Below are 27,233 nucleotides of genomic sequence, written 5' to 3' on the forward strand. Positions count from 1 at the left end.
CAGCTCCCTCCAGGCCTCTGTCAGTGGGTTGTCCTTTTGCTGCCTTGATGGAGCGTTGGCCTTCCTCCCATCCCATGGCACAACTCCCCATTTTTGTTCGTTCGGTGGGCGGCTGGAGAAGTGAGTGGCAGCAGCGTGGTGACCTCAGGCAGGGCATTGACAACTGGAATGAATGGGAATGAAAGCCTCCAGCTGGCACCACTCCCTGTGGAGTGCCGTCCTGTCTGCCACGATTTTGGTTGGTGCCTGACAAAGACATGAGCCCTTCTCAGCTGTTTGCTGCAGCTGCAATGCCAGGGATGCCCTCAGATCTGCGTTCAGGTCAGGACAGGCACTGCAGACTGCAGGCACTCGCTAATCCCCTCCAGGAAAGTTCCTGCGGTTTATTCCAAATACCCAGTTTGAACTGGTTAATCCAGCAGGTGGGCCGGTCTGACAGGCGCTGACACATGTGCTGCTGTGGGTGAAGGTCGGCTGCTGCCCCAGGGCAGTGACAAAGCGGCTGGTTCTGCCGTCCCCAGCCAGGCCTCTGCCTGCAGCCCTGAAAGCCTTTTGTCCAAATCCTCTGCAGTTCTGGGCCATTTCCCATGCAGTTTTTAGTGCTTTTTTATCCCTCCTTAGTTTAAAACAAGACTTCCGTTGCTTCTCTGGTGAGACTAGTAAAGGCTAGAAGGATATTCATCTTACATTTTCTCTGTACATCTTATTATACACCCGGGTCACAAAGTAATTTATCGTAAAGAAGCAGATGGTGTGAAAATATGACTGTTCCCAAATTCCACAGCATCCTAGCAGATGACATTTTAACCTTGACCTGTGTTTTGCTGTAGCCTGGTTTATCTGGCTCAGGAGAAATTTCAGGAAGTTGTGCAGAGCAAAAGGGTGCAGCTTGGTCTCTCATTGTTTTCACTGCTCCTGCTTGTGTATGGCACAGGAAAACAAGGGGAAAATATCCTTTTGCTGGGACTCAGTCCCTTGTTTCTTGTGAACCTTGAGTTCAATCAAGTTTTGATAAAATGGAAACTGAGGTCATGCAGAACACATTGAGGGAAGCATGGTGGTCAGTGCAGTGCATGCACTTCACATTTGGCCAAAGGTTGTTTGCTTCCCCTGCCTCCTTCAAGTAATTTCACTAGCATCTATACATAAGTAACTTGCCATGGCAAACATCAACTCTGAATCCACAACTCTATCTTTGCTCAGGAATATTCATCTAAAATTGTTTTTTTTTTCCTTATAAGCCTAATGAAACTTGGAAATACTTATTTTCCAGTCAAATAATGTTAATTATACTACATTCACTTAACATATATTATGTCAGCTGAAAGCCAGGCTGCTTTGTGAGTTGTTTGGAGGACTTTGGTAAATTAAATCAAGTAAGTGCCCTTCCTTCAGTTTAAGTTGCTTTTCCCAAGTCATGACTCCTCTCCTCCCTCCTAACTCTTTTGTGACTCTTCCCCTCCTTCCCAACTTCTCTGCTGGTATTAATGCTCTCAGAGGAGTCACTAGATGACCCTGTATACTCATCCTAATTGCCAGTTTCTAACAATCATGACTTTTTTTATCTAAGTGGCAAACTCCCTTCTGTGAGCCCCATGATAGGTTCAGCAAGCCCTGGCAGGGAGGTGCAGGGAAGAGCTAGGGGCAAGTCCTCCTTGAGCAACAGCAGGAAGATTTCCTAAAGCCTGTCTGTCAGGAGTGTCTGGGTTGTTGGGGAAGATGGAACAGGAAAACCTTGGAAATATGATTGCCTGACAAAAGATTTTGGGAATATGAAAACTACAGGCAACATCGAAATGAAAGCCACTTTTGAAATACCAGGTCTTAGTTACTGAACAACTAGAAAACAATGGTATGGCCACTGAAGTAATCCCCTCTTGATGGAACAATACCCTCTGCTTGCAAACAGGTCCAAGGGTCAGAGCAGACCCTACTAGCTCAGCAGAAGGGGTCCAAAGAGTAGTTTTTAGAAGTTAAGATGTAACACTCTATGGTAATATAAGAACTCTTATAGGCTGTATGTAAATGCTATAGGATTTGTATCTTGTATTAGATTGGTTAGTGACAATTAGAATATTCAGTACAGAAGATGATTTATTGTATTGTAACCAGGACTTCAGACACTTCTCTATTCCTCTCTTCCACTTCTACTCTTACTTCCACTCTTGCTCTTACACCCTCTCTCTCTCTCTCACCTGCTTACTCTCTTGGGCCTGCTCAGAGCTGAGTCAGGCAGCTCTGAGCAGTGCCCCAATACCCACGCCTTTACAATAAACCGACTGTGTCCCAAGACCTGCTTATAGAGATCTCTCCATCCGTCTCCGTCCCGACCGAACCCGCACGTAACCTACACTGGGTTTTCCATGCAGTGCTACACAGTCTCTGTACAGATACCACTGCACTCAGAAATGCCTCGATCAAGGCCAAATATTGCTTTGCTGAAAATCTTGATTCAAAACTTGAAATGGAGGCAGTTTTCTATGTACTAAAATTGAATGACCCTCCTACTTACACATTTTTGTCATATTTCTCTGAGTAGCTTCAACTTCCAAGTACATGGAAGGCTTTGTTGTCAGATTAAAAACCTCTGTAGTCAAAGTCATCTCTCTTCCTTGTCTTGGGTAGCATTTACGGCTGACTCATCTGTATCTGACTCACCTGATGCCACAGCAATTTCTTTCAGGACAGCCCTGAGAATGGACAGTCAACTACAGGTGGGAAATTTGGGAATCTGCAGGCAGAATCATGGGTGGAGGTGGTGTTGTCCTAGGAGGAGCTGCCCTTCCCATAGATAAATGAGAGATCCTGCTGTGTCTAGGGAGCAATGGGCACATTCAGCACATCCTGCTGAGTGGTCAGACTTGTCCAGGACAGTCTGTGCATATTCAGTGGTCTTGGTGGTCACACAGAGATGGACTTTACAGCAAGTGTCCTTTATGACTGGCACATGTGAGGTGTTTTGGACCACCTGTGTGAGTACTGAGTGGGTTGTCCAGTATATGCACAGTGTCACCAATGGGATCAGGATGCACCAGACTTACTCTGCACACACAGTCATTGTGCAGGGTGCTTGAACAAGATATGTCAATCCACTACAGACTTCCCTTTCAGTCCCCAAGCTGGTGCTCCTCAATGCATTTTGGCACTGATAATCATGTGGCCATAGAGTGGGTTGAACCAGCTCAGTGGTGCAGCTGACTGTGCACACAGATGAGCACCAGTATTGACACTGGAGAGGCAATGGGAATGTGCAGGGGAGGGCAGGGCTGCTCCTCTTGATAGCAGCTCACGCTTAGATTGACATGAACCAGCCATGGCACCACATTCTTAGTGATTCATCTCCGATTTTAACATGTTGGATAGCCCAGGTAAAAATATGGCTGAGGCTCATGCTTTGATGAAGCTGATGAAGTCTTGAGACCAGCAGACAAATTTCTGCTTCTGTCTCGTAAAGGGGACAGAACTGGGATACTGGGACAACTGGTAGTTCTGATGGAGCTGGCCTGGGCACAGGGTGGACTAATCCCTGCCACAAGAAAAGAGCCAGGATCACCAAGCCACGTGGCTGGACATATGTGGAGACAGAAATTGCGCCTGGTTTGAGTAATGCATCTGCTGATCTCCTCCAAGTTAAACTTTCTGACCAGTCCCAAGAAAAGGATCCTACTGATCTCTCACAGCTGTAGCATACAAGTACAGTTTTTTCTAGCAACATGTCTGGTCCTTAAGTCAGGCAGTGAAATCCTGGGTCATGGTGCTTCAGCCCTTCTGATTCTCTGTCTCTTCCTTCTGTGATGACCCCAAAACCTTTACAAAATGGCACATACCAATGTCTGACTGGACCTTCACTTGACAGTGGAGGGATTGGGGGGCTTGGAGGTATCCCTGGGCTTCTCATCTAACAACATGGTGTGCAAAATATTAATCTTGGTCTGGGATGTACAGGGGCTCTGGAATGCTCTGTCTTCATAAATATTTCTCCTCCCTTGTTCCTTTGGAAAGTCTTTTCCCTTTACTTCCTGTTGTATTCAATAAATCCCTTTGCTTAAAAAGGTCTCTTGTTGATACTAACTATCTAACACGCGGTAAAAAGGAGGGAACAGGAGTGAGAACTGGGAAAACTGCTTCAGGCTGTTTTCTGGCACAATGCCCAGCAGGCACTGCACCAGGCAGCTCAGACCTGGAGCCTGTTTTCCCTGCTGTGCTGCTTCATTTTCTGGCCTGGGACGACATCTGGCTGGCATATTCTTTTCCACACCCTTGGATGAGTGCTCTTTTTAGCTAGTTACTGCAGGACTTGGCATTAAAATACAGTGAATTAGACTACAAAGTAGCATGAGATCGGCTTAAAAATAATGAGGTTTAAGTGCAGTTGACCTTTGAATACTTTTTGTTTGCCCTCTGGGTTAGAAAACTTTACAATATGTGATGTCCATATTTTCCTGCATTTCATCATGACTGTGAGTGCTCAGAAGTCACTTTAAGAATAGGAAAAAAAACCCCAAACAAACCAAAACCACAACAAAACCAACAAAATAAAACAAACATAATACATCCATACCTCTTTACTGAGAAGTCCAGGATAAATTATTTGGGCTTTCAGAATAACAGTAGTTATTATAAACTCTCTCTCTCTCAAAAAAAAAGAAAAAAAAAAAAAGAAGGATAATTAGCAATAGAAAGGAAAAGGGAGATGATGGGAAGAGAAAAATCACAGAAATGGGAAAGAAGACTCATTACCTTCATGATATTGTTCAAGTCCAGTAAGAAACAGGGGCTGTGATGATGTAACACCACACAGTTGTCTCCAGATTTTGAGTATTTTCCCAGTGTCTGGAAAGACTTCCCCCACTAGCAGAGAAGGGTCCTAGATGAACAGAATTCACAGTCTGGAAACAGACACTGCTGACTGTAACACTGGTCTTCTACACCTCCAGGCCAGCCTGTGCGTTCCTACATCCACCAAGTTGTACAAGCACAAGGAACTTGTGTTTGGCTTCTTTCACCTCGTTCTGGGTTTCAGCAGTGCCTTTCCATAACCTGTTTCGGTTTTCACTGACAACCTGTTGCAAATTTTTCAATCTACCCCAGCAATGCAAAACAGTTTTCACAGAACCTGGTGTTTTTACGAGGTACTGCATGCTGCCAGAGTTGTTTAATGTACTGTCCAGGCTGCAGGCATGGGTCTGGGAGCCACATGTGGGCTCAACCTGATTTTTTCTGCCTGGGGTGGGGAATTCTGTAGAAAACACAGCTACAAATATGAGGGCTACACACCAATAATTTCTCTGTTGGTCTATATACCTTTATTACTTCTCAACACAGTAATAAAGCTTTCTGACTTTAGCTCTTATAGGTAGAATGGACAAGCTTAAGTGAAATACATCCCTTCCAACTACAGCAAGAATATAATTCAGTACCAATGACAAGTTAGCACTGTTAATACATTAAAATCTGACCTCTGTGCACATGTCTATGAGTTAAAAACATACTGTAAGAAGACTGGAATGGTTTCCCTTAAGAGTGTAGCCACACACATAGCAGCTGCTCTGATATCATGTGTCAGCATGTCCCCATTGATATTTACTTAATTATTGACTCATTTGCAGATTAATTAAGCATTGGAGCAGTCTGCTCAGAAACACCATGTACTTTTCACTGCTGATGTTTATGGGACCAGAATGGAGAGTGCCGTGACCCCATGGAGCAGGAGGTTGCACTAGATGCCTCCCAAAGCCCCTCCAACATGAATGTTCCTGCAGTACTGTGACTCCATGCCTTTCCATGTATCTCAGGTTCTGAGATTCTTCCCTGCACTTGCTGAATTTAGCTAAGCCTCTTCCTCCTCTGTAATTCTTGTAAAAAGGAAAAAAAGAAATACATGCTACTGAAAAATAGTAAAATGTGATGTGTTTGTGAGTTTTTTATGGGTTCTGAATACAGATATGTATGTATTTTGCTTTTCTATTTTGGAGGAGCCTGTAAGGGTAGAGAAGCAGCAAAAAGGGGAAGGAATATATAAGGAATATATAACTATATATAACATATATATAATATATATTTTATTTGGTGACAGCTGGAGGTATGATCTCTCTGTGAGAATAGAAGCACAGTCCAGTGATGACTGGCAGACCTGAGTATCACCTTCTCTGGTGGTTCCTCAGAGCTCAACACTGAGCAGTGACTCCTACCATGAAAAAGCAGCAGGCAGAGTTATTTAAGTTGGCTCACATACGTGCATGCCATGTTCTTTAACAAACTCATTCTGGAGGCCTGTTGTGTAAGGCCTCTGAGAAGATTACCAGGTGCCTCAGTATGAAATATATGCAATATACGTGTGTGGTGATAATTTCTTATTGCTTTGGGAGCTTCTCTGCCAAAAATCCTGTCTCAAAATCAGTGTTGGCTTTGGACTTTTTCCAGTTTACTTCTCTGGGCGTTGCTATATCCTCGGCCTTTTCCTTCCTCAGGCAGTGCCTATGTAGGATGTCTCTGCCTCTGGTTCCTGTTCTCCAGACTCCTTTGGGAGTGGTAAGGGCCTGGGGACATCACTCTGGGAGGCTGCACAGCCTCACTAGGCAGGAAGAGTTCATTGTTACTGGTATGCCTGCCATAGCCTGAATCTCACTGCACCCTCACAGCAGGCTTTTTCTCGAGGTCAATGTGCTAACGGCTTCTAGAGTCCCTGCATTGTTCCTCTGCAATTAGGGGCTTTAGCTGCTCCCAGCCCTCATCCTGGTAATCCATAATCAGTTTTTACCATTTTAGCATTTCTCAGAGCAAATGCTATCTTGGATGGCCTAAATCTGATGTTCTGTTCCTTTAGGGACCTTCAATTTTCTATGTTCTGTTGCCTTTGAAGATGCTCATTAGTCTCCTATTGCATGACCGTAGCTCATCATTGCCATATTTAGTATCATCTCAGAGTCATTATTTCAGTAGCCTCATTAACCTCTGCTTTTTCAACAAGAGCAATTTGGAGGAATGCTGTCCAGTTATGGTTATCTCCTGGTATAGAGGTTTGACTTAAACTACCTAACTTTTCCATTTGTTCTGATGCCTCCTACTTCTGCTGTTCTATCCCTCCATTCTGTGCTCCCAAACACCGCTTGGAGCTTTGATAACTTGCAGCTTGCCCGGCTTATGCTGGAGCTGAGAGTGGATCTGCAGACAACACCAAGCTGAGTGGTACACTTGGCATATCTGAGGGATGGGATGTCATGGGGAAGGACATGGACAAGCTCCAGAAGTGGGCCCATGGCAGCCTCCTGAGTTTCAACAAGGCCAAGTGCAGGGTCCTAGTGACAGGACAAGGGATAATGGTTTGAAACTGGAAGAGAGTAGGTTAGATTAGGTATTAGGAAGAAATTCTTTACTGTGAGGGTGGTGAGAGGAACAGGTTGCCCCGAGAAGCTGTGGATGCCCCATCCCTGGAAGTGTTCAAGGCCAGACTGGATGGGCTTTGAGCAGCCTGGTCTGGTGGAAGGTGTCCCTGCCCATGGCAGGGGGTTGAAACTGGGTGATCTTTAAGGTCGCTTTGAACCCAAACCATTCTATGATTCTATGGTTCTTTGAGAGGGTAAATAGAAATTAGTGTCTGTCCTATCTGGGAAATGCAGAAGCCTTTCCCTAGGAAGTGTTGGGCTCCATAGGTCTGGAAAATGCTTTTAAAATGTTAAGCAAAGTTCTCACCTGCATTTATAAAGATAAAGCTTATTCTCTTCAGTCTCAGAAATTCAAATAAAACCACTGAAGTTCTCAAACTTTGTCTCAAACTTTATGCAGTGCAAGTTAATACGGTGATGGTTTCATCTCTTGGATTTTGCCCTGTTTCTGGGAGGCAGAAACATTGGTGACACTGTGCATATACAGGAGGTAACGCGTGCACTGGTTTTGTTACCTTGATCTCTAGGAATGCAAATGCAAAGCTGCCTTTAAGTAACTCCCGAGAACGACGCCCGCAGAAGCTGGTGAGCCATTAGATGGCAGCACAGATAAGGACAATAGCCATCGTTCCTGGGGCTGCTCCAGGAAAGCCCCTCCACTGCTTCCGGCATCCCCAAGGTATCTTGTGAGTGAAGAATTTTCACATTACTTAAAGCAAAATAAATTAAAACCTGTAAATGAGGATTTTTCATATTACATTAAAGCACATAAAATAAAAATTACCCCTTCCCCCAAACAGTAATAGCATGTATTAAGCCTGAAGTTCTTTCAGAATTTCTGAATTATTTTATTCCTTATCCTTCTCAAGTATACATGAATTCAGCTATATTGAATAAACCAGCTCTTTTCTTGATGACATGTATAGTAGCTTATCACCTAAAAGCTCTTCTAGAAAACTCCCTCACCAACCATCTCAGCTCATGGCCTGAGGACCATAATACTTTACATTACTTTCAATTGCCATTTGAGATACAAATACAAATACAAATACAGTACAAATACAGCAGGCACTTAGTAGACCCTCAGAATATTCCAGTGACACTTCAACTAATTTCATTTTTTTTAATGGAAAAAACATCAAAGCAAGTAGAGAAGAGACCTAATTTTCTTTTTCATACTGAACATCTGCCACTTAGCTTATTACTAGTTTTGCATTGTGTTGGCTTAAAGTTAGATAAAGGAGAATCAAGGTGCTAATTGCATACCTGTAAGCCTGACATTTGTGCTGACATCCCAGACTCTTGCCTGGTACCTTTTGAGAAAGCCATGCTTGAGAGCTGTCAAAGTGAAGTGCCTGGTTTTTGCTATGGCAGAGCAAAACTCCTACCTTCCTGTGCCGAGATCTGACAGGGAAATCCTGAGTCTGTGTAACTGGTAATGTAGCTGATGATCTAGGGCATCTTCTGGTGTTAAACTGTGGAAATGCTTTTTAAAATATGTGGTAATCATATCAAAGAGACTTCTAGCATATAGGATTTTGACAATCTTTATTTAATATTTTCCCCTAAGAAATTAATATATAATTTTGCTTATTAATAATCCTAACAGCTATATTAGGCTACTATAAAGCTAATTTGCACTTGGAGTCATAATTTGCACTATGGAGTCATAATCCATATTGTTATCCTTATTTAAAACTGGTTTGTGGAGGTAAATTCAGCCTGAGCTCCAAACATTTTGGAGCATCTTCACTCCCAGGCTGTTTTCCCAGGTGACTGAGCTGATGTTCAAACTTGGAGGCTGGTCTCTCACTGGTGATCTCAGGAAGTGCTCTGCAGCAACTTTTAGAGCTTTTTCAAAAGGAGAAGAGCTTTGTAGTGTCTTGTAGGCAATTAGAGGCCACATCTCCTCTTGGGAGTTGATGAGCATGATGTGTCTGCTTACACTTTTTCCCTGGAGATTTGTCTCTTGCAGAGGCAATACTTCTCTCATGACTTTGTGAAGTGGAAAAGCTGTGTAACTGCTCCCCATGGGGTTATGAGACTATCTGGAAGAAAGGAAGGATATATCACTTTACTTTTTAAAATGCAAAAGACATTTCAGAAGGCAGCATAAAGTAACACTAAGCAAAAATTTAAGAGAGACAGATGGGTAATAGAAAGCATCACGGCAGTATCTGATCACTGCGAGCCTTGGCTTTGTGTTTTCAGCACCATGACACAAACGTTACTTGATCTAAAGGGAAGAGGATGGATTTTTAAACTACGTATTCTACCTTCTGCAGAATTCCGGGCCTTCTGTGAAAGTCTCTTCTCAATTTATTAATGTAAGCCAATGAGGATCACAGGCTAAGGAGGAATGGCTGCAAGCATGGCTAATGCATGCAGGTACTGCCAGCTACTCCAACAACAGGCAAAGCCATTCCCTTCTGCACTTGGGAAGTGCAGCTTCTTGGGAAGGAGAAATGTATAAACCTCTTGACTTTAGCACGTGGGGAAAAAAGTGTTGCTTTCTGGCACTACCTCAGAACCTATTCAGCATATGGCTGGCTTTTCAATGTGTGAACTAGTCAGGACAAATCTGGGGTGAGTTTTTATTTATTTTAAACTATCTAGATCTTATTCCATTTCAAATCCTCAGAGAATCAGCTGAAACTACTAAAACTTTTAAACGTTTGAAGGACATCAGACTAGCAGAGTGAAAACAGACAGAAAGCTGCTGGGGCCAGCATTACATTTTCCTCCCTAGAACAGGGAAAGATGGATGGTGTGAGGGAAGCTGATCAGTTACGCCAATCGAAATGTGTCAGAGCCTGGGAGTTTGAGCATAATTAGACCCCAGTCACAATAATTTCTAGATCATCTCCAGATACTGCTGCATCAGCAGCATGGAGGCAAACCTAGCATCTCTTTGACAAGGAAGTACTTACCTCCTGTTGGTGCAAACTCTGCAATGATGTGGCAGCCCCTGATGGCTCTGGTATACCTTCATGTAGTGAAATTAGCAGGCGATCAGCTTCTGAGCTTTACTGTGTCATTGAAATCATTTGTTGGGGATTTCCAATCTATTTAGAATTAACTGAAATGCATTGCTTTTAAAAAGGAACAGGACTCCAGCATCCTAGAAACCTGGAAGTTCTCTATTTAACCATAATTAACTTATAAATAATTTACACTCTTCTTTCTCTTACTGTAAACCAAATTTTATACCAAATAGAGTAATCAGAAACTTTATATTTTTGCCCATTTATAGATATGTAGCCAGGTACCAGAGGGTGGAGAGATATTTACCAACAAGGTTCTTATACTAGGAATTTGACCCATGCATACAAATCCCTGCCCTCGTTAAGAGATCAGATTTTACTTGGCCTTTACATACCTGAGGGATCTCTGTAGGTACAGACGTGAAGGAGGTGTCCAGGCTTGTGTTTAGGAGGGCTGTAATCCCAACAACAGCAGCCCTTACCACAGATGAGCTGGAGAAAAGCACTATCACACTTTATTTTAGTATGCTACAAAAGTCATTGTTGATCTTTATTAGGTACTTTAATACCAAGCATACTTTGAAGTAACAAAAATTATTGTTGTTATTACTTTTTACAGAAAATCAGGTATTTCAACAGTTTTCTTTACAGTTTGTTGACTTAAAAAGAAATTAGAATTGACAAGTTACAATGGAGTGGGATGGGAAAGTGGTAACATTTAAAAAGATAAAACATACTATTCTTACAGAGTCAGCATTTAATGATATACATCCTGGTACATCTCTCCTTCTGACTGTGTACAAATGGTTCATATTCACTGAGCTGCCCTGACAGGGTTGTGATGTCTTGTGATGAAACTTTTTGTTTCTGTGTTTAGAAAGGGCTTTTACATTACACCATCACCATGATGCTAAACAAAATAATACAGAGAAACCCTGTTTTGGTGATTTCTGTCACAGCAAAAGTGCCATGACTGCAATAATGTGGGATAGAGGTAAATTCAAGGAGCAAATGAAGATGGTGATATGAGAGCACATCCAGGTAACAAACCCTTTCACAGGCTTTGAGGCGCAAGTGTGGTTGTGAGCCAACAAAAAGCAGAGAATGAGGATGGGCTTCACTGAGACACCACTTAACAGGGACTCCTGACTGCATCTGGCCCCTGAGGATGTGCATTTTCCAGCTGACACTGGTTGGACTAACCACAGATTTAAAAACCTGCCTGAAGTGGGCCCTTAAATGAGTTTATGCTGCTTCATGTGTGAACTACTTGATTTTTACCTTCCACCCCTTTCAGGTCAATAGCAGGTACTGGGTAAATGTTTATGGTGGTTGACTGATTTGGGTGGGGTTTTTGACCAGCTAGTGCTGGTCTGTTAGAAGTCAGGAGAATTTCCTACATACAGTTACAAGAGCAGTTTTGGATTAAAAAAATGTGTTATTTTTTTTTTTAAATGCTGCCCAGATTCACAAATCAATTTACTTGGCTGACATCCATATCAGTATTCAGTCTCTAAGACAAGCAGTGCCACAGTGGTAGTTAGATAGAAAGGTTGTCTAATTCCCTGTATTTGTTTATTGGCAGTTTGCTTAAAGATAATTTTTCATTCAAAAGTAAAATAAATTTTTTGAGATTCATGCACTAAATTCTGAAATAATTTGTGTTGTAGAGTCAATAGTTAAAAAGCAGTTTTAACTCATGTTTACCTCATGTCTTCAGCATTTTGCATTATTTGGGATCAACACTAGCAATTGATTATTATTTCAGCCATTTCCCCTGAAAGCCAAAGAACAAAGCAACAGGCTTAAAAAGCCCTGAAGAAACCAGCATCGCAGTGCTCATTTTGGGCTGGATTCATCTGTGATACACAGGAGAACCTAGAGACATGTAGGGAGCAACGTGCTGATGGCCACTCCTGAGCCAGGACAGACGTGTGCCTCGGTGGGAGTGTTAGAGAGGAGCAGAGAGGGGGTCCCTGCCTCCCTCTGTTGCTCTGTGCCTGGTACTTGGCATCCAGGCCTTTCACTAAGAGCTCTTTCTTCATACTCTGTGCCTACTCCTCTTTTACTTCTCAGTGGCTTCTGGAACTGAGAGTGCCCTTTGGGACCTGAGGAGGGAATCACTTTCCCACCAGCACCCCAGGGCTATTTGCATCCAGCCCTCACATGGCTATTTGCAATATGTATTTGCCTACTAGTCTCTTATTTTTTGTATTGAGTTTAAACTCAAGGGTTTACTGAGTTGTATTGAGCTTAAACTTAAGGCCAGAAGGTCTCATTTTATCTGATTGGCATGGGCCAGAGAGTGTCACTCAGCAGTTGCATGGAAGAACAGGGAAAAGGAATGCCCTTGAAGTGAGCAGCTGTGTGTTACATTTAAGGGGTAAATTACTTTCTCCTATTAAAAAAGAAATCAAGGGCTTTTGTTTTGTCACTTCAAATACAAACAATTCTATGCATCTTGGGAAATTATAGCATTATGATATTCAGTCAGACATACCTTATAGTATATATGCTTCATAGAACTAGAATATAGGTCAGAAATAATTTTTGAGTCTTAAGTTTGTTACAGACATATTAATTGGAACACATATGCAGTAAAAATTGAGAAGCTTTACAGTTTTAGTCAACTTATTATACAGTGAAGAAAATGAAGTGCAGCAATGTAGCAGTAAAAGTTATGCTTTTTTCACTAGGTAATGGAAACATTCAGAGTCTATAAATGCTAATTTAAGAGAGATGTCCTAACAGCTTCTCGGCTACTGGGATAGGAATAGTCTGAAGCTAACTGCCTCTCTACTGTGAAAGGTTTTAAAGCTTTTTGCTTTCCGTCCGAATAAAAAAATGACATTTACAAACCTCTTCAACGCATATATATTACATATGTTTATCTAGCAACAACTACACCCCTTTTAATTTATTCCCCAAATGTGACTTTTCATGCATGTCTTCTGGATGCTGTATTCCGCAACAGTTTCTAATGAGCTGGTGTGTAATCCATGATTGCATTTCTCTTCTGAAATCACTTCCATGTCTGGCTGATCTATGTTTAGAAGGTGGTGCTTATCCATCAGGCATTTTTGCACTTGTCAGCATTCTTCTCTGTTGAAGGCCCTTTCCCAAGCTTCTTCCCATTTTAATGTTGATGTACAAAAGCTGTTATTCATTTGTTTTGTGCTCATTCTAGTGAGGATTGGCTTAGTAGGACTGTGCAAAACAGAGAAAAGAGAGAAGCTGGTTTACTGCCAGCAAACATAAAGATGTTCACGCTGTGCTTAGCTCAAGCTCAAGCCTCTGACCAATATTCTAATGCAGTTCATTATACGCAACTCCATTTATCACAAAAAGTGAAAAATTTAATCTGCAGATAGGATTTGTAATCTGAAATTCTCAAAAATAATTGTTCATCAGCTAATTGACAAAGGAAGTCAAAATAATGATATTATTTCATTTAAAGTTTGAGCAGTATGGAAACGAAGATACAATGCGTATGGGGCATGAATGTCATTTACTAGATGGATACCATTAATTGTGTTAAAATCCTGACATTTCTGTTCCGTATCAATGACTTCTTTCCCTCCCCTGAGGACACAATCCACATTTGCAAACATGATAAAATAATACCTTGTGTTAAATTTCAAATGAGGACAGAGGTGTGGAGGTGTTTTCAAATCAAACTCTCCCTTGAAAACTAATTCTCACTGCCCAGTTTCCGTGTACTTAAGCAGATTTGCATACGGGGCGAGGGGACAGGGGCTGCGCTGGCACTGGGAGCAGGGTGACAAAGGCTCCCCCTCCTCGCTGGAGGTGACAGCCCCCGAGCTGGTGCTGCAGGGGGCAGCCACTGGAACAGGGGCTCAGTGAGGAAATCTATTTGCAAAGGTAAAAACCTGGGTGCCCCAGCATTTGGCAGTGAACAGAAGGTTCTTGCGCCAAATGGACTCTGCCAATTCACCATTAGCTAAACTCTCCCAGACCCCTGAGCCCAAACCATGAAGTTGTTTATCAGGCAGCCTCCTCACTGCCTCCTGGGAAAGGGTCACTGCTCAGGGGGTCCTACAAGGCCACAGCCTGGGGGAGAGGACAGCCACTGTCATCACAACCCCACTTCCTTTGTCATAACACAGGGGCCTCTGCAGGAGACAGCTGGAATGCAGAACTAGGGGGAAATCACTATTTTTGTGGCAACAAAAGAAAAAGAATGAATTTCATTGTGAAATGAAAGGAAACAAAGAATTTCAGAACTAGAAACGCTTAAAAATGTTACTGTAAGGAGACTGAAATATTTCATTTCCTCCCCCCATATTACGTAGAGCAGTCACCTTTTCCCATTCCCTCAAATTTCCTACACCCCTTGACTCTTGTGGTCACCTTGGCCTGCAGCTAATTCACCCACAGACCCAGAGAGTTTGGTGCCCCAGGGCAGGATACCCAGACCCCAGAGCTTGGGATGGTGGTACATGAACAAGTGAGCCTGGTGGTGGCAAACCCTTCTGCCATGGACCTTGGATGCCTGCTTCCCCATCAACTTACAATAAACTGACATTTTTCAAGCAAAGTTTATTTTGGAGGAAAATTTCTGACTTGCTCAGCATGTATCTACAGTCCAGATTTATTTTACAAGACACTTTTAATTGATGTTGCCGAGACTAGAAAGTAGCAAATAAGTATGCAAGAAGCATAAGGTGGAGTAGGGAGGGCACTGAAAAAGAAAAATGGGTCAGTTTTGCTTGTGTTAAAAAATTAATATGAAATATAATCTTGTGGTAGAAACATTTTTATGATGTGAGTATGTAATGGATTGGTACTTTCCAATTGCAAAAGAAAACTTGCCATTGATACCTCCATGAGCCTTCTTTCACCCTTTAGAACAAAAATGAAGGATAAAGTATGGATGAGAAATGGACATACTTGTGATAAATAACATCTATTAAAAATGGTCTGAGTCTGGAATTCTGGTGTATTTTTAAAATGTGGTTACTAATGTTATTAATATGGTAATTAGTAATATAGGTAAACAACACTACTAAATAAAGAGAATGAAAACATGCCTGAGACTAATCTGTTTATTTGTGAAGTGAGATAAGGGGGTTTGTGAGCCTCTTGAACAATCTATATTTGGTGAAACTGAAATCTGGAGAAAGATAATGTTGCATGGTGAGGAGCATGTGTCCTGATACTCCTAGGAACAATCAAAGCTTAATAGAAGTGAATGAGCCTTTTCTTTCAATTATTTTTAATCACAATTTCATGTACCTGTGTTATTCAAATGCCTAACATTGCTTATTGGATTCCCAGCAGCACTCGGTATTTCAGCAGTAACATACTAAGACCTTTATTAATTTTTTGGACAAATTTTCCACACAGGTGTTATACACATGAAAGTGAAATTTAATAAATGCCAGAGGTGCCTAGTTACAAGACATAAGTAAGTCATTCACGTGCAACATCCTTCAGTCTGTTTTGTATCACACTATAGGCTTTTGACTCCTTGAAGTTTGTTTTCTTAGAGCTACTTACAGTGCTGTTGCCTAGAAATCAATTAATGAAAGCAGTCTTCATGGAAGCTGTATTACCCAACCACCCAGGAGCTCTGCTGTTAAGTTCCCTATTTAAAGTCTTTAAAGGCTTTCTGTTAGGCTGACTTCACCACAACAGAGTTATTACTCATAATTGACACATTCAATTAGGGCAATCACTTCTGTTGACTGCAGAGCTGGGGTACAGTCAGCCTGGAGGGATTTACAGCATTTTAGTGTTCATGTGCATTTCAGAAAGAGGACACTGAGGTTTGTTTGTGGTAAAGATGAATCACAGGGAGATTTCCAGGTTGCTTCCAGACAAGGTATAAAAGACATACTGAATTTCAGATGGTTCCTTCCATGCTGTTACTGTAAAGTCAGCAAAATGAATAGTAAATATAGAGAGAAAGGCAGACCTTCTAGATCTGGGTATATATTATCTCAGACAACCTTAAGACTTTACACCCCTAATTGCCACCAGACATATTTAAATGATCTTCTTTGCCATGTATTTGACTGGCATCTAGAAAATAACACCTTTCCAAGTGTTAACCTTTTATTGCTGACTCCAAACACACACAACTGCTGTGCTAAAGAGCAACTGGCATTCATGGTCACACCAAAATTGGTACCGTTATGAAACCACATCAGCTGGCAGAAGGCCATGGATTAATGAAGCACCAGAGATCTCCTCCCAGTACCTCCACAGAATTCTTCCAGCCTAAACAGCAACATCATCTGCTGAATGCTGGCACTGTGTTTAGTGTATGGAGGGAGATGAAGGATGAGAGAAACATTGATGATGAAGCCCTGCAATTGAAAATAAACATGCTGAGGCACCTTGGATAACACTGCTGCCTGGGCCGTAGGCCAAAAAAAATTGGACATGTTCAGTTTTAATGAGGTGCTTGGAATTCTCACCTTTCTGCTTATAGAACCACAGAATCATTAAGGTTGGAAAAGACCCCTAAGATCATCAATTCCAACTGTTAATGTTAGTGTAGCACTACCATGTTCACTGCCAAACCATAACCCCACGTGCCACACCCACACACCTTTTGAACACCTTCAGACACAGTGAATCCAAGACTTCCCTGGGCAGTATGTTCCAGTGCCTGACAACTCCTTTGGTGAAGAAGTTTTTCCTAATATCCAACCTAAACCTCCCCTGGTGCAACTCAAGACCATTTCCTCTCATCCTGTCACTTGTTACTTGGGAGACGAGACCAACCCGCACCTGGCTACAATCTCCTTTCTTGGAGTTATAGAGCATGATAAGGTCTCCCCTGATCCCCCTTTTCCCCAGGCTAAACACCCCCAGCTCCCTCAGCTGCTCCTCATAGGACTTGTGCTCTGGGCCCTTCACCAGCTCTGTTGCCCTTTTTGGACTCATTGATCTGGGTCAACTCCTCATAACCACAAGATAGATGGTTTTGTTGCTTACATCAGGGGTGGTGGAATGCCACATGTGTTAAAACTCCACTTGTAGCCACTGTAGCCCAAAATTCAAACAGCAATATGTATTCATGGCCTGGACAATATCCTGATGTGTCTAATTAAAAGGCATGAAAGGCAGATAGACGCTCAGACGCACAGAGCAGCCGATGACCCACCATCTCTTATTTCCTTGATAATAAGAGTCTCTTTAAAACACATAAAACATCCAATTTGAGTGGCCTGAGAGAATTATTTTGTTCTTCATGTGATAATAGAGAGGTTTTATGTGCATTCCCATTTCCCTGCCTGCTGTGGGTACCTTTCCTCTTGAGCACCCCACCTGAGCATCCTTTGCCCTGGCCTTATGGTGGGGTGCTTATCCATCACCTGGAGAGTGACCCTGGGTAAACTGTGCTCTCAGTAAACAGCCAGGCACCAACTCAGGTCCTCTCCAAGAATCCTGATAATCCAAGCTGAAACTCTAGCACGTGTTTTGGAGAAGCTGTCCACAGATCATCCTGGAAACAGCTGTATGGCCAGGAGGACAATAAGTGCTCTGCTGCCTACTCCTGCACTGCAGTTGAGACACAGTGAGGAGGGTACAAGGCTACCCTTTGGAGATGGAAAGAAGAATGGACAGAAATTCCCCAACTGTTTTGCTAGCAGCTCTCTTTCAGTGTTTCACTCTTCAGAATCTTCTCAACAAAATGTGATAGATGACCTGTCCACACCAGAGCTGCCCAAGGCATTTCCTCCTCCTCCTCTTGGCAAACCAGCAGGCAGGATCTGGCAACTGCCTTCTCTGCCATCACTCACAGCTATCAAAGACTACCTGAGAGGGCACGGGTTAAAGAGAATGCACAATAAACCTTGAGGAGTTACTAAAACTTTTACAAAATTTTGGGATTGAAATTGTGTGATGGTTTTGTCCATATGGCATTAGAGGAGAAGCTCATCTGAGCAGAAGGTGTGTGAGCTTGCTCTTCTGCTGCAGCACTTCCTTGCAATAAAATAGAATTGAATCACATAAAAACTGACAAGGTTTTTACCAACTCAGTATGCAAGCCCTGTGAAATCAGAGCTGAGTGGAACAGTGGCACTTATTCAATATGCTGGGTGGTATCTTGCTCACCCTGTTAGTGACAGCAGCTGAACTCCTGGGCTTGGCTTGTGGGAAGTGTTTCTAGGACTGTAGGAAATGGTTTCAGGAGCATTCAGGAATTTTCTAAACATGTGGTTCAGGTGGTTTTGTTGTTAGAAGGCTCAGTTCATGGCTGCACAAGCACATTTCTAGCATGCAAGAGGATGCTGTGTCTGGGTGCTCCCCTCTGCTGCTTCAGCCCTAACTACCAGTGGGGCTCTGATGGCTGCACCCAGCTTTCTCTGTACTTTGGGGGTGGGGGGCAGCAGGGTAGCCAAGGGCTGTCTGGAATGGTGGGTGGCATGCCAGGATGTCCCCTTCAGGAGGGTGACCTCTCCAGGTTACTCCTCGAAGTTCAGAGATTCCTCACTGCAACAGAACCTTGGTAAGTGGTTAATAGCATGCTAAACTTCGAAATCTTAGCTAAGTGATATAAAGGATTGATTGTGCAAATATAATCTTTCAGACATAAACCACTGAACAAGTCTGGGACTACGACTGGATTCAGCCACACCTACACTTCTCTTTGAGAAGGGATTTAGAATGCAAGGGGTTTCTTTCTGAACCTCATGCCTCAACGACAGGGTCTCTCTGGCAGTTTTGTCTGACCTTGTCCTCTATGTAGTAAATAAACAATCTTGCCATTGAATCTTGTTAAACCATTGTTGCATTTACCATTGAACTTTGTTAAATCACTGTTTTATATCAATAAAGTATACTGTTGCTTCTCTCTTGTATATTGTTGCTGCTCTCATACAAGTGCAGCTGCTTCCATCCATGACAGATGGTTTCAGGGCCACAGGGGTGATGATGGGCTGAACAGGCAGAACGCTGTTTTATTAGACATAGTTTTCAGAGAAGAAACAGAAAAATGTTGAAGGATCCAGTCAAATAAATTTGGCCAGGTTTCCAGCATCGGTGTACAACACACAGCTGGACAGAACTTTGCTGTCAACTTACATGCTGTCATTCACAAGAAAAAACCCAGCACACCATCAGACCTAAAGCTACACTCCTTGAACACTTAATGCACTCAGTGACTGTCCTGCCCTCCCTCAAAGACTCTGGCCAATTCCTGTAGTTTTAAAATCCAATTTAATTTTACATTGGATTTTCCCCCCTTTTTCTGTTGTATGTAATGACTGAAACATGGCAGGATGAAATGGCTGTCAGTTCAGAGGCTGGTTGGTTGCAGGCAGTGTGCTGTGGGGGGAGAATAATGAAATCATCGAATGGTTTGGGTTGGAAGGGACCTGAAAGGTCATCTCATTCCAACCCACTTGCCATGGGCAGGGGCACCTTCCACTTGACCAGACTGCTCAAAGCCCCACCCAACCTGGCCTTGAACACTTCCAGGGACAAGGCATCTCTGGGCAACCTGTTCCAGGGCCTCACCACCCTCACAATAAAGAGTGACATGGCAGGGATACATTATTTTCAGCATTGTTTTCTCCAAACAGAAGTTTTTTGAAGCTATTACAACAATAAGCAAAAGTCTCCAGGACTAAAAGTGGTTGTCAAGAAAAATTGATCAAAAAAAAAGGCATTCAGCAATGAAGTCTGACCACCTTGTGCCAAGATATGAAAGGAGACATGTATTTGGAAATTAAGTCTGGAGCCCAGAGTGGGTTAGGGCAGACTAACCATTTGTAGTCTTGACTTCATGTTGGGGTCTCCTCTCCCCGCCGTGTAGCCCTGGGAGAGGGGCCCTGAGGGCACAGACACGGGGCTTCCCTGTCCCTGCTCAGCCTCATTCCCACTGGTTGGTTTGTGTTCCCTGTGCGGGCAGAAGGACCCTTGGTCCCGTGACTGGAACAGTTCCTGGGCAGAGCTCCGGCCATGCGGCTGGAGAAATAAACATCTCTGAAACAGCTAGCAAGAATCTGTCCATATATATTTCCTTTCCACGGGACGCCTGGTTTGATATATGCATGTTGCAGTATCCCCACTGCAACAACTTCATGTTCCTGTTTTCTTCCAGATGGAAGCTTTGAGAAAGGTGAGAAGATTTTTTGGGAGGAGAGAGAGAAGATGGAGGTTAGGCCTGGAGATGCATCTCACATAACATCAGCTCTCTTACAGTCAGATATCAGATGTGAGGGTCTAGGAAGTCCTTGGAGAGGTTCAGGGCCCTCCTGGGGAGACTCATTTATTAGGATGGCTCCCAGGATGGATGAGTGATGTTGGCGCCTGTGGGACTGAGACCTGGATGAGACAGGAGGCCTAAATCTGAGATAGACAAAGTGAGGTGTGTGAATCCTGGAGTTATAATTAACCAGCACAAAGTGATTAACTGCATTCATGGACACGAGAAGAGAGAAGCTGTTGCCCATGCATGGAAGATCTCCAGCCTGAAATATCAAAATATTAGGCAGCTTTGGATTAGTTGTTTGTAACAAGCCATCAGAGACCTTGTCTGAGCACAGCTTGAGGATGGGTATTTTTAGTCCTTTTGGGGTGTGCCACTGTGCTCCAGGACTGCCTTCCCAGGGAGCAAACGGCTTTGCAGGAGCTGGGTCTGAGATTCCAACTACAGCTCAGGAAGGCTCAGTAAGATCAGCTAAACAGCTTAAGGATTGACTAGGCAGGGATGCAAGGAGTGGGCCAGCCTGATAGGAAGGCATGAGCCAAGCTACATATAGCAGTCAGCTTAGCTCTCTTGTCACTGAGATCGTGCCTGGAGGAGCAGGTGAATTTTGAATGCAAATCTTCTGAAATGGGGTTACAGCAGCTTAAAGAAGGCACCTCTTTAGAGCCTGGCAGTTTTCTTATCTCTGAAAGACCCTCCTTCAGCTACTCCTAAATATAGCCAGGTGGCAGTGACAGGCTCTAAAACTCTGAATATGGGCAGGCTTCAAGCTTCCCTGCCACCCTTCCTAGTCCCTGGCTCGGGTGGCTTTCCTCTGGTTTGAATGCAGCTCTAAGAATACAACATATGTGTATTTATTGGTGAGAAAGACAGGAGGAGAGTGACAGGCAGAGGGAAGAGAGAGTTATCCAAGGATGGATCAAGTTGTTGCTGCCATCGCTGTCATCTGCTGGCACCAGTCTGGGCTGGTGGAAACAGGGCTCCCTTGGGTGATGGCTCTGCTAGCCATGCCTCGCTACCAACAGCTTTTGGGCTCCTCATCTGGGCAGGTTGGTGCTCATGGCTGTGCCTCCTGGGCAGGCATCACCATCCCTCTGCTACTGTCACACACAGCAAGTGTGCCCTGGACACGGCAGAGGCTGTGTGTCTGCCCAAGGTGAGAACCGGCACACTGAGATGCCGTGATCAGATACTGCTGAACAGTGGGCTGCCTTTTCCTCCATTTCAATATTTGCTTCTGTCAAGAAAAGGAAGATTTTTATCATAATGAACAAACACAGCAAAAAGCCTCCTATTCTTTCTCCTAAAGAGTTTTCTTTTACTGTGGAACATCACAGAAATGCTCCTTCCTCTGGTGGTCCCATTCCAGAAGGCTCATCAATTTGTCTTTTGTACTTGGTGGTGTTTCTGTCAAGTTTGGGATGGGAGTCACGTCTCAAGACAGGTTTGCTGGCATGGGAGATCTAGTATGTTGTTGGAAGGACTGGCAAGAGGCTGAAATGCCTTCATCAATAATGTCTTTCACATGAAGTAGCTTCCTGCTCTGCAGAGTTGTAGGCTCGAGTCAAGCAAAATCAGTCACTTGTTGTTCATCTATTTTTATTTTCTCCATGTGGTTTGCTGCAGTCTTTCTTTGCCCAGATGGTCAAATAAATTGCTGTCACTAAACAGGAGTCTCTGAACAGTGATTCCTAAACTCTTCCTGTTCTTTAACTGTTAAATGAGAAAATGTTTCACCTTCTTTATATTCTGCCCATTTGCTGTAGCTGTTTTTCAGTTTCTCCCCTGGAACCCAGAGGATCTTTAGGTATTTTTGTTTGTTTCTCCAGCCTTCAAGCTGCGTGATCAGACTGCTCAGAAAGGTCTGCATTGTCTGTATTTAAAAACTGTTACAAACTTTGATGTACTTGTTTTCTGGGAGCTCCTCTGAGGATCCAGCCATGTCAGTGAGGTACCTTTACAAGGTTCTGGGCATATTGGCCAGAAAAAGTTTGGGTCGGCATTGTACAGTCCTATGCTTTTTTATTTTGTTAATAACATTTTATATCTAGCTTTAGTAGCAGTATATCTTCCAAGAGTTTTCCTGTGATAGACAATGTTAGATGTTGATGTTGGCACGTTTTTGGTTTGGGGAAACAAACCTTGCTGCCATTGTTACAAAGCTCTCCTTGCCTGGGCTGGGCTGTCAGGGCAGGCCGGAGGCAGAGCCCAGGGCCAGCGTGGGCTGCGGGGCTGTGAGTGAGCCCCAGCCTGCAAGAGCCACTTCGGTGCGTGCTCAGGCTCCACGCCGGCTTGAGCCTGCTTTTCTGTGAGCAGGGAGAGAGTGGGAGTTCGGTGCTGGGAGAAAGCCAAGATACTGAAGCAGATTCTTGAAGGTGCCAGCCAGGATCTCTGTGTAAGGAAGCTGCTACGATGGGGCTTATTTTAGTGATGTGACAGAAACGGAGCTCTGCTCTTTTTTCAACAGACAGGATTTCTCCAGATGATTTCCCAATTCATATAGTGAGTCTTTCCTCCTAACAGAAACAAAGAGGGCTGTGACAGTTCTCTGGCCATTCCAATATGTTAATATGACATCTCTGTGAATGAAATTTCCTGAAAAAAGATGCTGATTTTTTTATTATAACATAATAACTAAAGCATTGCAAGAAGTTTAAATGTCACAGAAAACATAAGAAAAATATCAATGCTGACAGACCTTAAATGCTGCAGAATAATAAAAACATTTAAACTCTCTCCTTTTTTTGGTGTGAAATGAATTTCCCTGTTCTTTGGCCAGTGCCAAAGCTCTGTGACCTGGGAACATGGCACAAATCCATGCTGTGCAAAGGCACATCCAAGGATTTCCAAAAGTTTTCCAAACTTTCTCTTTGTATGTACTTGTGCTGATGGGAAGAGAAAATTTGATGAATGAATTGGGCTGGGACTGGGAGTGGGGCTGTTGGGGCTCACCATGGAGGGGAAGGGTCCTGCAGCTGCAGGACTTTGTCCAGAGCACCTCTGGGGCAGGGGCTCACCGAGGCAAGGCTGTATTTCCTTCCTCCTGAGACACTCCTCTCTGACTGGTTGGCTGCTGTAATGTTGGTTCTCAACCAAAACCTGCTAATGAGCTGCAAATATTGATCCCATTTCTACCTTTGAGAAAGATACAGGTGCCAATTTACACGTTTATGGGCAACAGGAAGATAACGATCTGGAGCAGCTTTGGTCTGAGATTTCAAAACTGCAGCTTAATGATTAGCTTACCGAGCACAGGAATGTTAATTAACAGGCTAGATACTCTCTAGGCAGATAGGAAGTATTTAGAACTGTGCATTAGGCCTACAATTGTTTCCAACGGTATGAAATTACATGTAAAACTACTGAAAAAATCTCTGTGGGGTTAGATGATACTCAGCTAGAGGAGAGTCTGGATTTGGGAGTTGGCACAGCCAGGGTCTAGGGAGAGGGAGAGGGTGAGCTTTTTGGTGAGTACCATCTGCCATGAAAACCTGCCTGATACGCAGCAAGGACAGTGTTGAGTGCTCACAGTCTTGAAGGCTTTTCTGCCATCTTCCCTTTCTTGCTCCAAACCCAATTTATGCAGGCTTTAGACAATATATAAGGATTTATTATTGCTATTAATTTATATTAGTCCCTTAAACATTTTCTTGAGTTGCTCTAGAGGTGTGAAGGGCACTCTTGTAAAAGAAAGAGATTCCTTCCCTGAAGAGCTTTGAGCACAGAAGGCAAACTGCAATTAGCAGTGCAGAGAGAAAAAAAAAGCCATCTCAGAGAAGGAAGGGGAGGGCTGTGTTAGGAAATTGCCAGCTGAAAAGCATGCAGAAAGGCAAACTGGTTTGCAGAAGTCCTGAATGACAGGTGTAGTACAATGTCCTCTGGGCCAGAACAGGAAGATAACATCCCAGTGTATCCAGCAAGCCCTATAGTCTTAGGCAGGTATCCATGTGGTGCTGTAGATAGTTCACCTTAATTCCTCCTCTGGAAGGATCACACCCCACACAATATAAGATCGACTCCAGGGCTTAGAATTCCTGATGGCTTCTTTCCCCCTCCTGTCCTGCACCTGATTCACACAAACACATGGACAATTTTCCCATTGTTTGGCTATTCCCACCAATGACCGTAAGACAAATCTTGGTAAAATGCACCTTTCAATGTAAGAATGCCACTGTAACAGGAAGAGACAGCAGGGCAGTCTCGAGCATCAACCAACCCCGTACAAAACACTAACAGAAAGGGGGGAAATCTCCAGTCCACCATCTCAAATCAAACACCAGTTTCACGAGGATTCCTCAAAGGTCAACTGCACCAGTTTCTCAGAGACAGCAATAATTCAGAACAACCTATTAGATAAAGAAGATACTGATATAGATTTGCTCAGAAATGAAGCTCATCTGTAAAAAGGGAGGCAGCTTAGACAAAGGAAACAAGTCTGTTCCAGTTGCGTCCCCACAGCTGCATTTGCGGCAACACTCCCTGGGGAGCCTTTTTCTCCACCTACAGCCTTAGTGAAGGGGGGGTTAATGCCCTATCCTGCTGTGTAGCTCTAGAAAAGCTCCAATAAAAGCTTCCACCCACCCACACCCTAAACAAGTAATATCTGTCCATCCTTCCCTTTCATTTTGGTCCATCAGGGTATGGCCAGGTCAGCAGTGGGGGCATAGGAGACCCTGTGTGTACCCTTGGTGCTGGGCTGCTCAGGGACCAGCGCCACTGCCGCTGGCCCTGCTGGGGCTGCCAGGGCTGAGGGTCCTGCCGATGCCCCCTCTCCTCCAAGAGACCCTGGCAGTGTCGACTTTCCAGTGCAGGTGCTGCCTGTGTTTGGTATCTGGCACTGAGACACCTCCTCGGTGCTTAAATAATAACGATGGATTTCTGCTCTGGAGTGATAGCTTGTGCTGCGCAGCTGGGTTAATGTGTGTCAGCTGTCATCGTCCCTGTCAGCCGCTGCTGTCACTGAGCAGCAGATAAGTAAATCTGTGATGATGCATATCCCAGAGAGAGCAGGGATTAAATATTTCATCGCCTCAGACACTGAAACATCTCCTAATTTGGTGTCCTTTTCCAGCGGTCACATCCTCTCGGATCGCCCAGCCCTGGGGAGAGCAGAGGCTGCCTGGGTTTCAGAGACCACGGGGCCAGGCATTGCTGGTGGCAAAGTCCCTGCAGGCAGGGCGAGCCAAGCTGCTGTGCCAGTCTTGGCACATTTAAAAATAAGCAGAAACTCAAGGAAAAAGAAAATCCTCCTTTTTTCCCAATGGGCATGATAAGGCAGTTGAGCCTCTGTTGTACAGACCAGGGACAAGTGGCCTAGTGCCCACCTTGGGCTGTCTCTGGGACACGCTGCTGAGCACCATGGACTGAGCATCTGCCGTGTATGGTGGCTCACTCCACTTGGGCAGCACTGTGGAAAGCATCAGCAGTGGTTGTAGTTAGGTAAATGTGCTTGTTTCATGGTGTTCCCAAAGTGATGGGTCACTGAACCCTGGAGATGAGCTTGGTGGTCATTCCCACAGCCCTTACATCACCACGTGTCCATCCTCTTCCTTCTCTGTGGTGATATTCAAAGCCCTTTGCTAGCAAAGTCTCATATTATCGCTTGCTTGGAGACAGGAAAAAAAACTACAATTCAGATTTCTTCATATTTTTGGACTTTTCTGCTGTTGCCCATAGGAACTTTATATTGAAGGAATTTTCAGTGCAAAATACCGATTTGTTGACACTGAAATTTTCTCAGATGCTTCTTTTTTTTAACACATGAAAGGAGCTATATGTGGAAAATGAAAGAAAATGCTCTGATAAACAAGATCTTGGCTACTTTTAGACTAACTACCTACAGACACAAACAAAAATGAAAATGTCTCCTTTTTTTGTTTCACACTGGAAGAGAAGGAAGACCCATCCTGTTAGTGCTGCTCATGAAATAAAGTCCTCGTTTTCCAGAAAGACTTAATGAACCATAAACCTTCAAAAACCAGGAAGACATATGAACATGAGTTCTGAAAAGCCTGATTTCTTTCTTATTTCCTGAGAGCTAGTGGTTTTCTTTGCAATTTTGAGGAACAGAAGGTTGGTTTTTTGTTTGGTTTTGTTAGCATCTTTGTTTGTTTGTTTGTTTTTTAAGCTGAGATTCAAGTACAACACGTGACTCAGAATTGGAACTTGGAAAAGAGAAAGCATGAGCAGTTGTGACACTTCTAAACCTGTAGGTACTTCCACAGGCATTTCATCTTCATCCCTTCCTTGTCTTCATATGAACTAATCTCTTTATCTGGACAACAGATAGAGTGTATCTTCCATTTGGGTATGTTCCCCTATAGGTCTATGATTGCACTGACTCTGGGACCAGTAGCTGGACCTCAGCAGGAAACAAACTGAGGTTTTGCAGGTGGATCTTTCTGCTTCCCTGTTATGTAAGGTCCCCAAATCAGTATTCATCTGTGCACTGTGAAGTAGCAGCATTTCTGCTTCTTTTTGATTTTTTTTTCATGTGGGGAAAGTATAGTTTGTTCTGGCTTCTTACATAAAAATAGAAGATTTTATGAGATGCATTTCCCTCAGGCCCCACAGAGTAGATTTTGTTCTGTAATAAGAGACCAATGTGTTTTAATTGCTTGTTGTAGACTATTACCTGTTAAATTTGTCTGACAGTGTGACACCAGCAAAAAACTT

General features: G+C 43.5%; 1 protein-coding gene across 3 annotated transcripts in view; it reads right to left on the reverse strand.

Moving 5' to 3' along the window:
- Positions 1–10,887: 10,887 nt before the first annotated feature.
- LHFPL3 (LHFPL tetraspan subfamily member 3) overlaps positions 10,888–27,233 on the reverse strand; it is a 244,467-nt gene continuing 228,121 nt past the window's right edge. For all 3 annotated transcript variants that reach the window (XM_032105840.1, XM_032105839.1, XM_032105838.1), the window contains one exon: positions 10,888–13,576. Coding sequence is in view for 1 of the 3 variants with exons in the window: in XM_032105838.1 (XP_031961729.1) it covers positions 13,548–13,576 (29 nt within the window). In the remaining 2 variants the exon portion in view is untranslated. The remainder of the gene's footprint in view (positions 13,577–27,233) is intronic.

This window comes from Corvus moneduloides, chromosome 4 (genome assembly GCF_009650955.1).
Source record: "Corvus moneduloides isolate bCorMon1 chromosome 4, bCorMon1.pri, whole genome shotgun sequence".
Classification (NCBI taxonomy): Eukaryota; Metazoa; Chordata; class Aves; order Passeriformes; family Corvidae; genus Corvus; species Corvus moneduloides.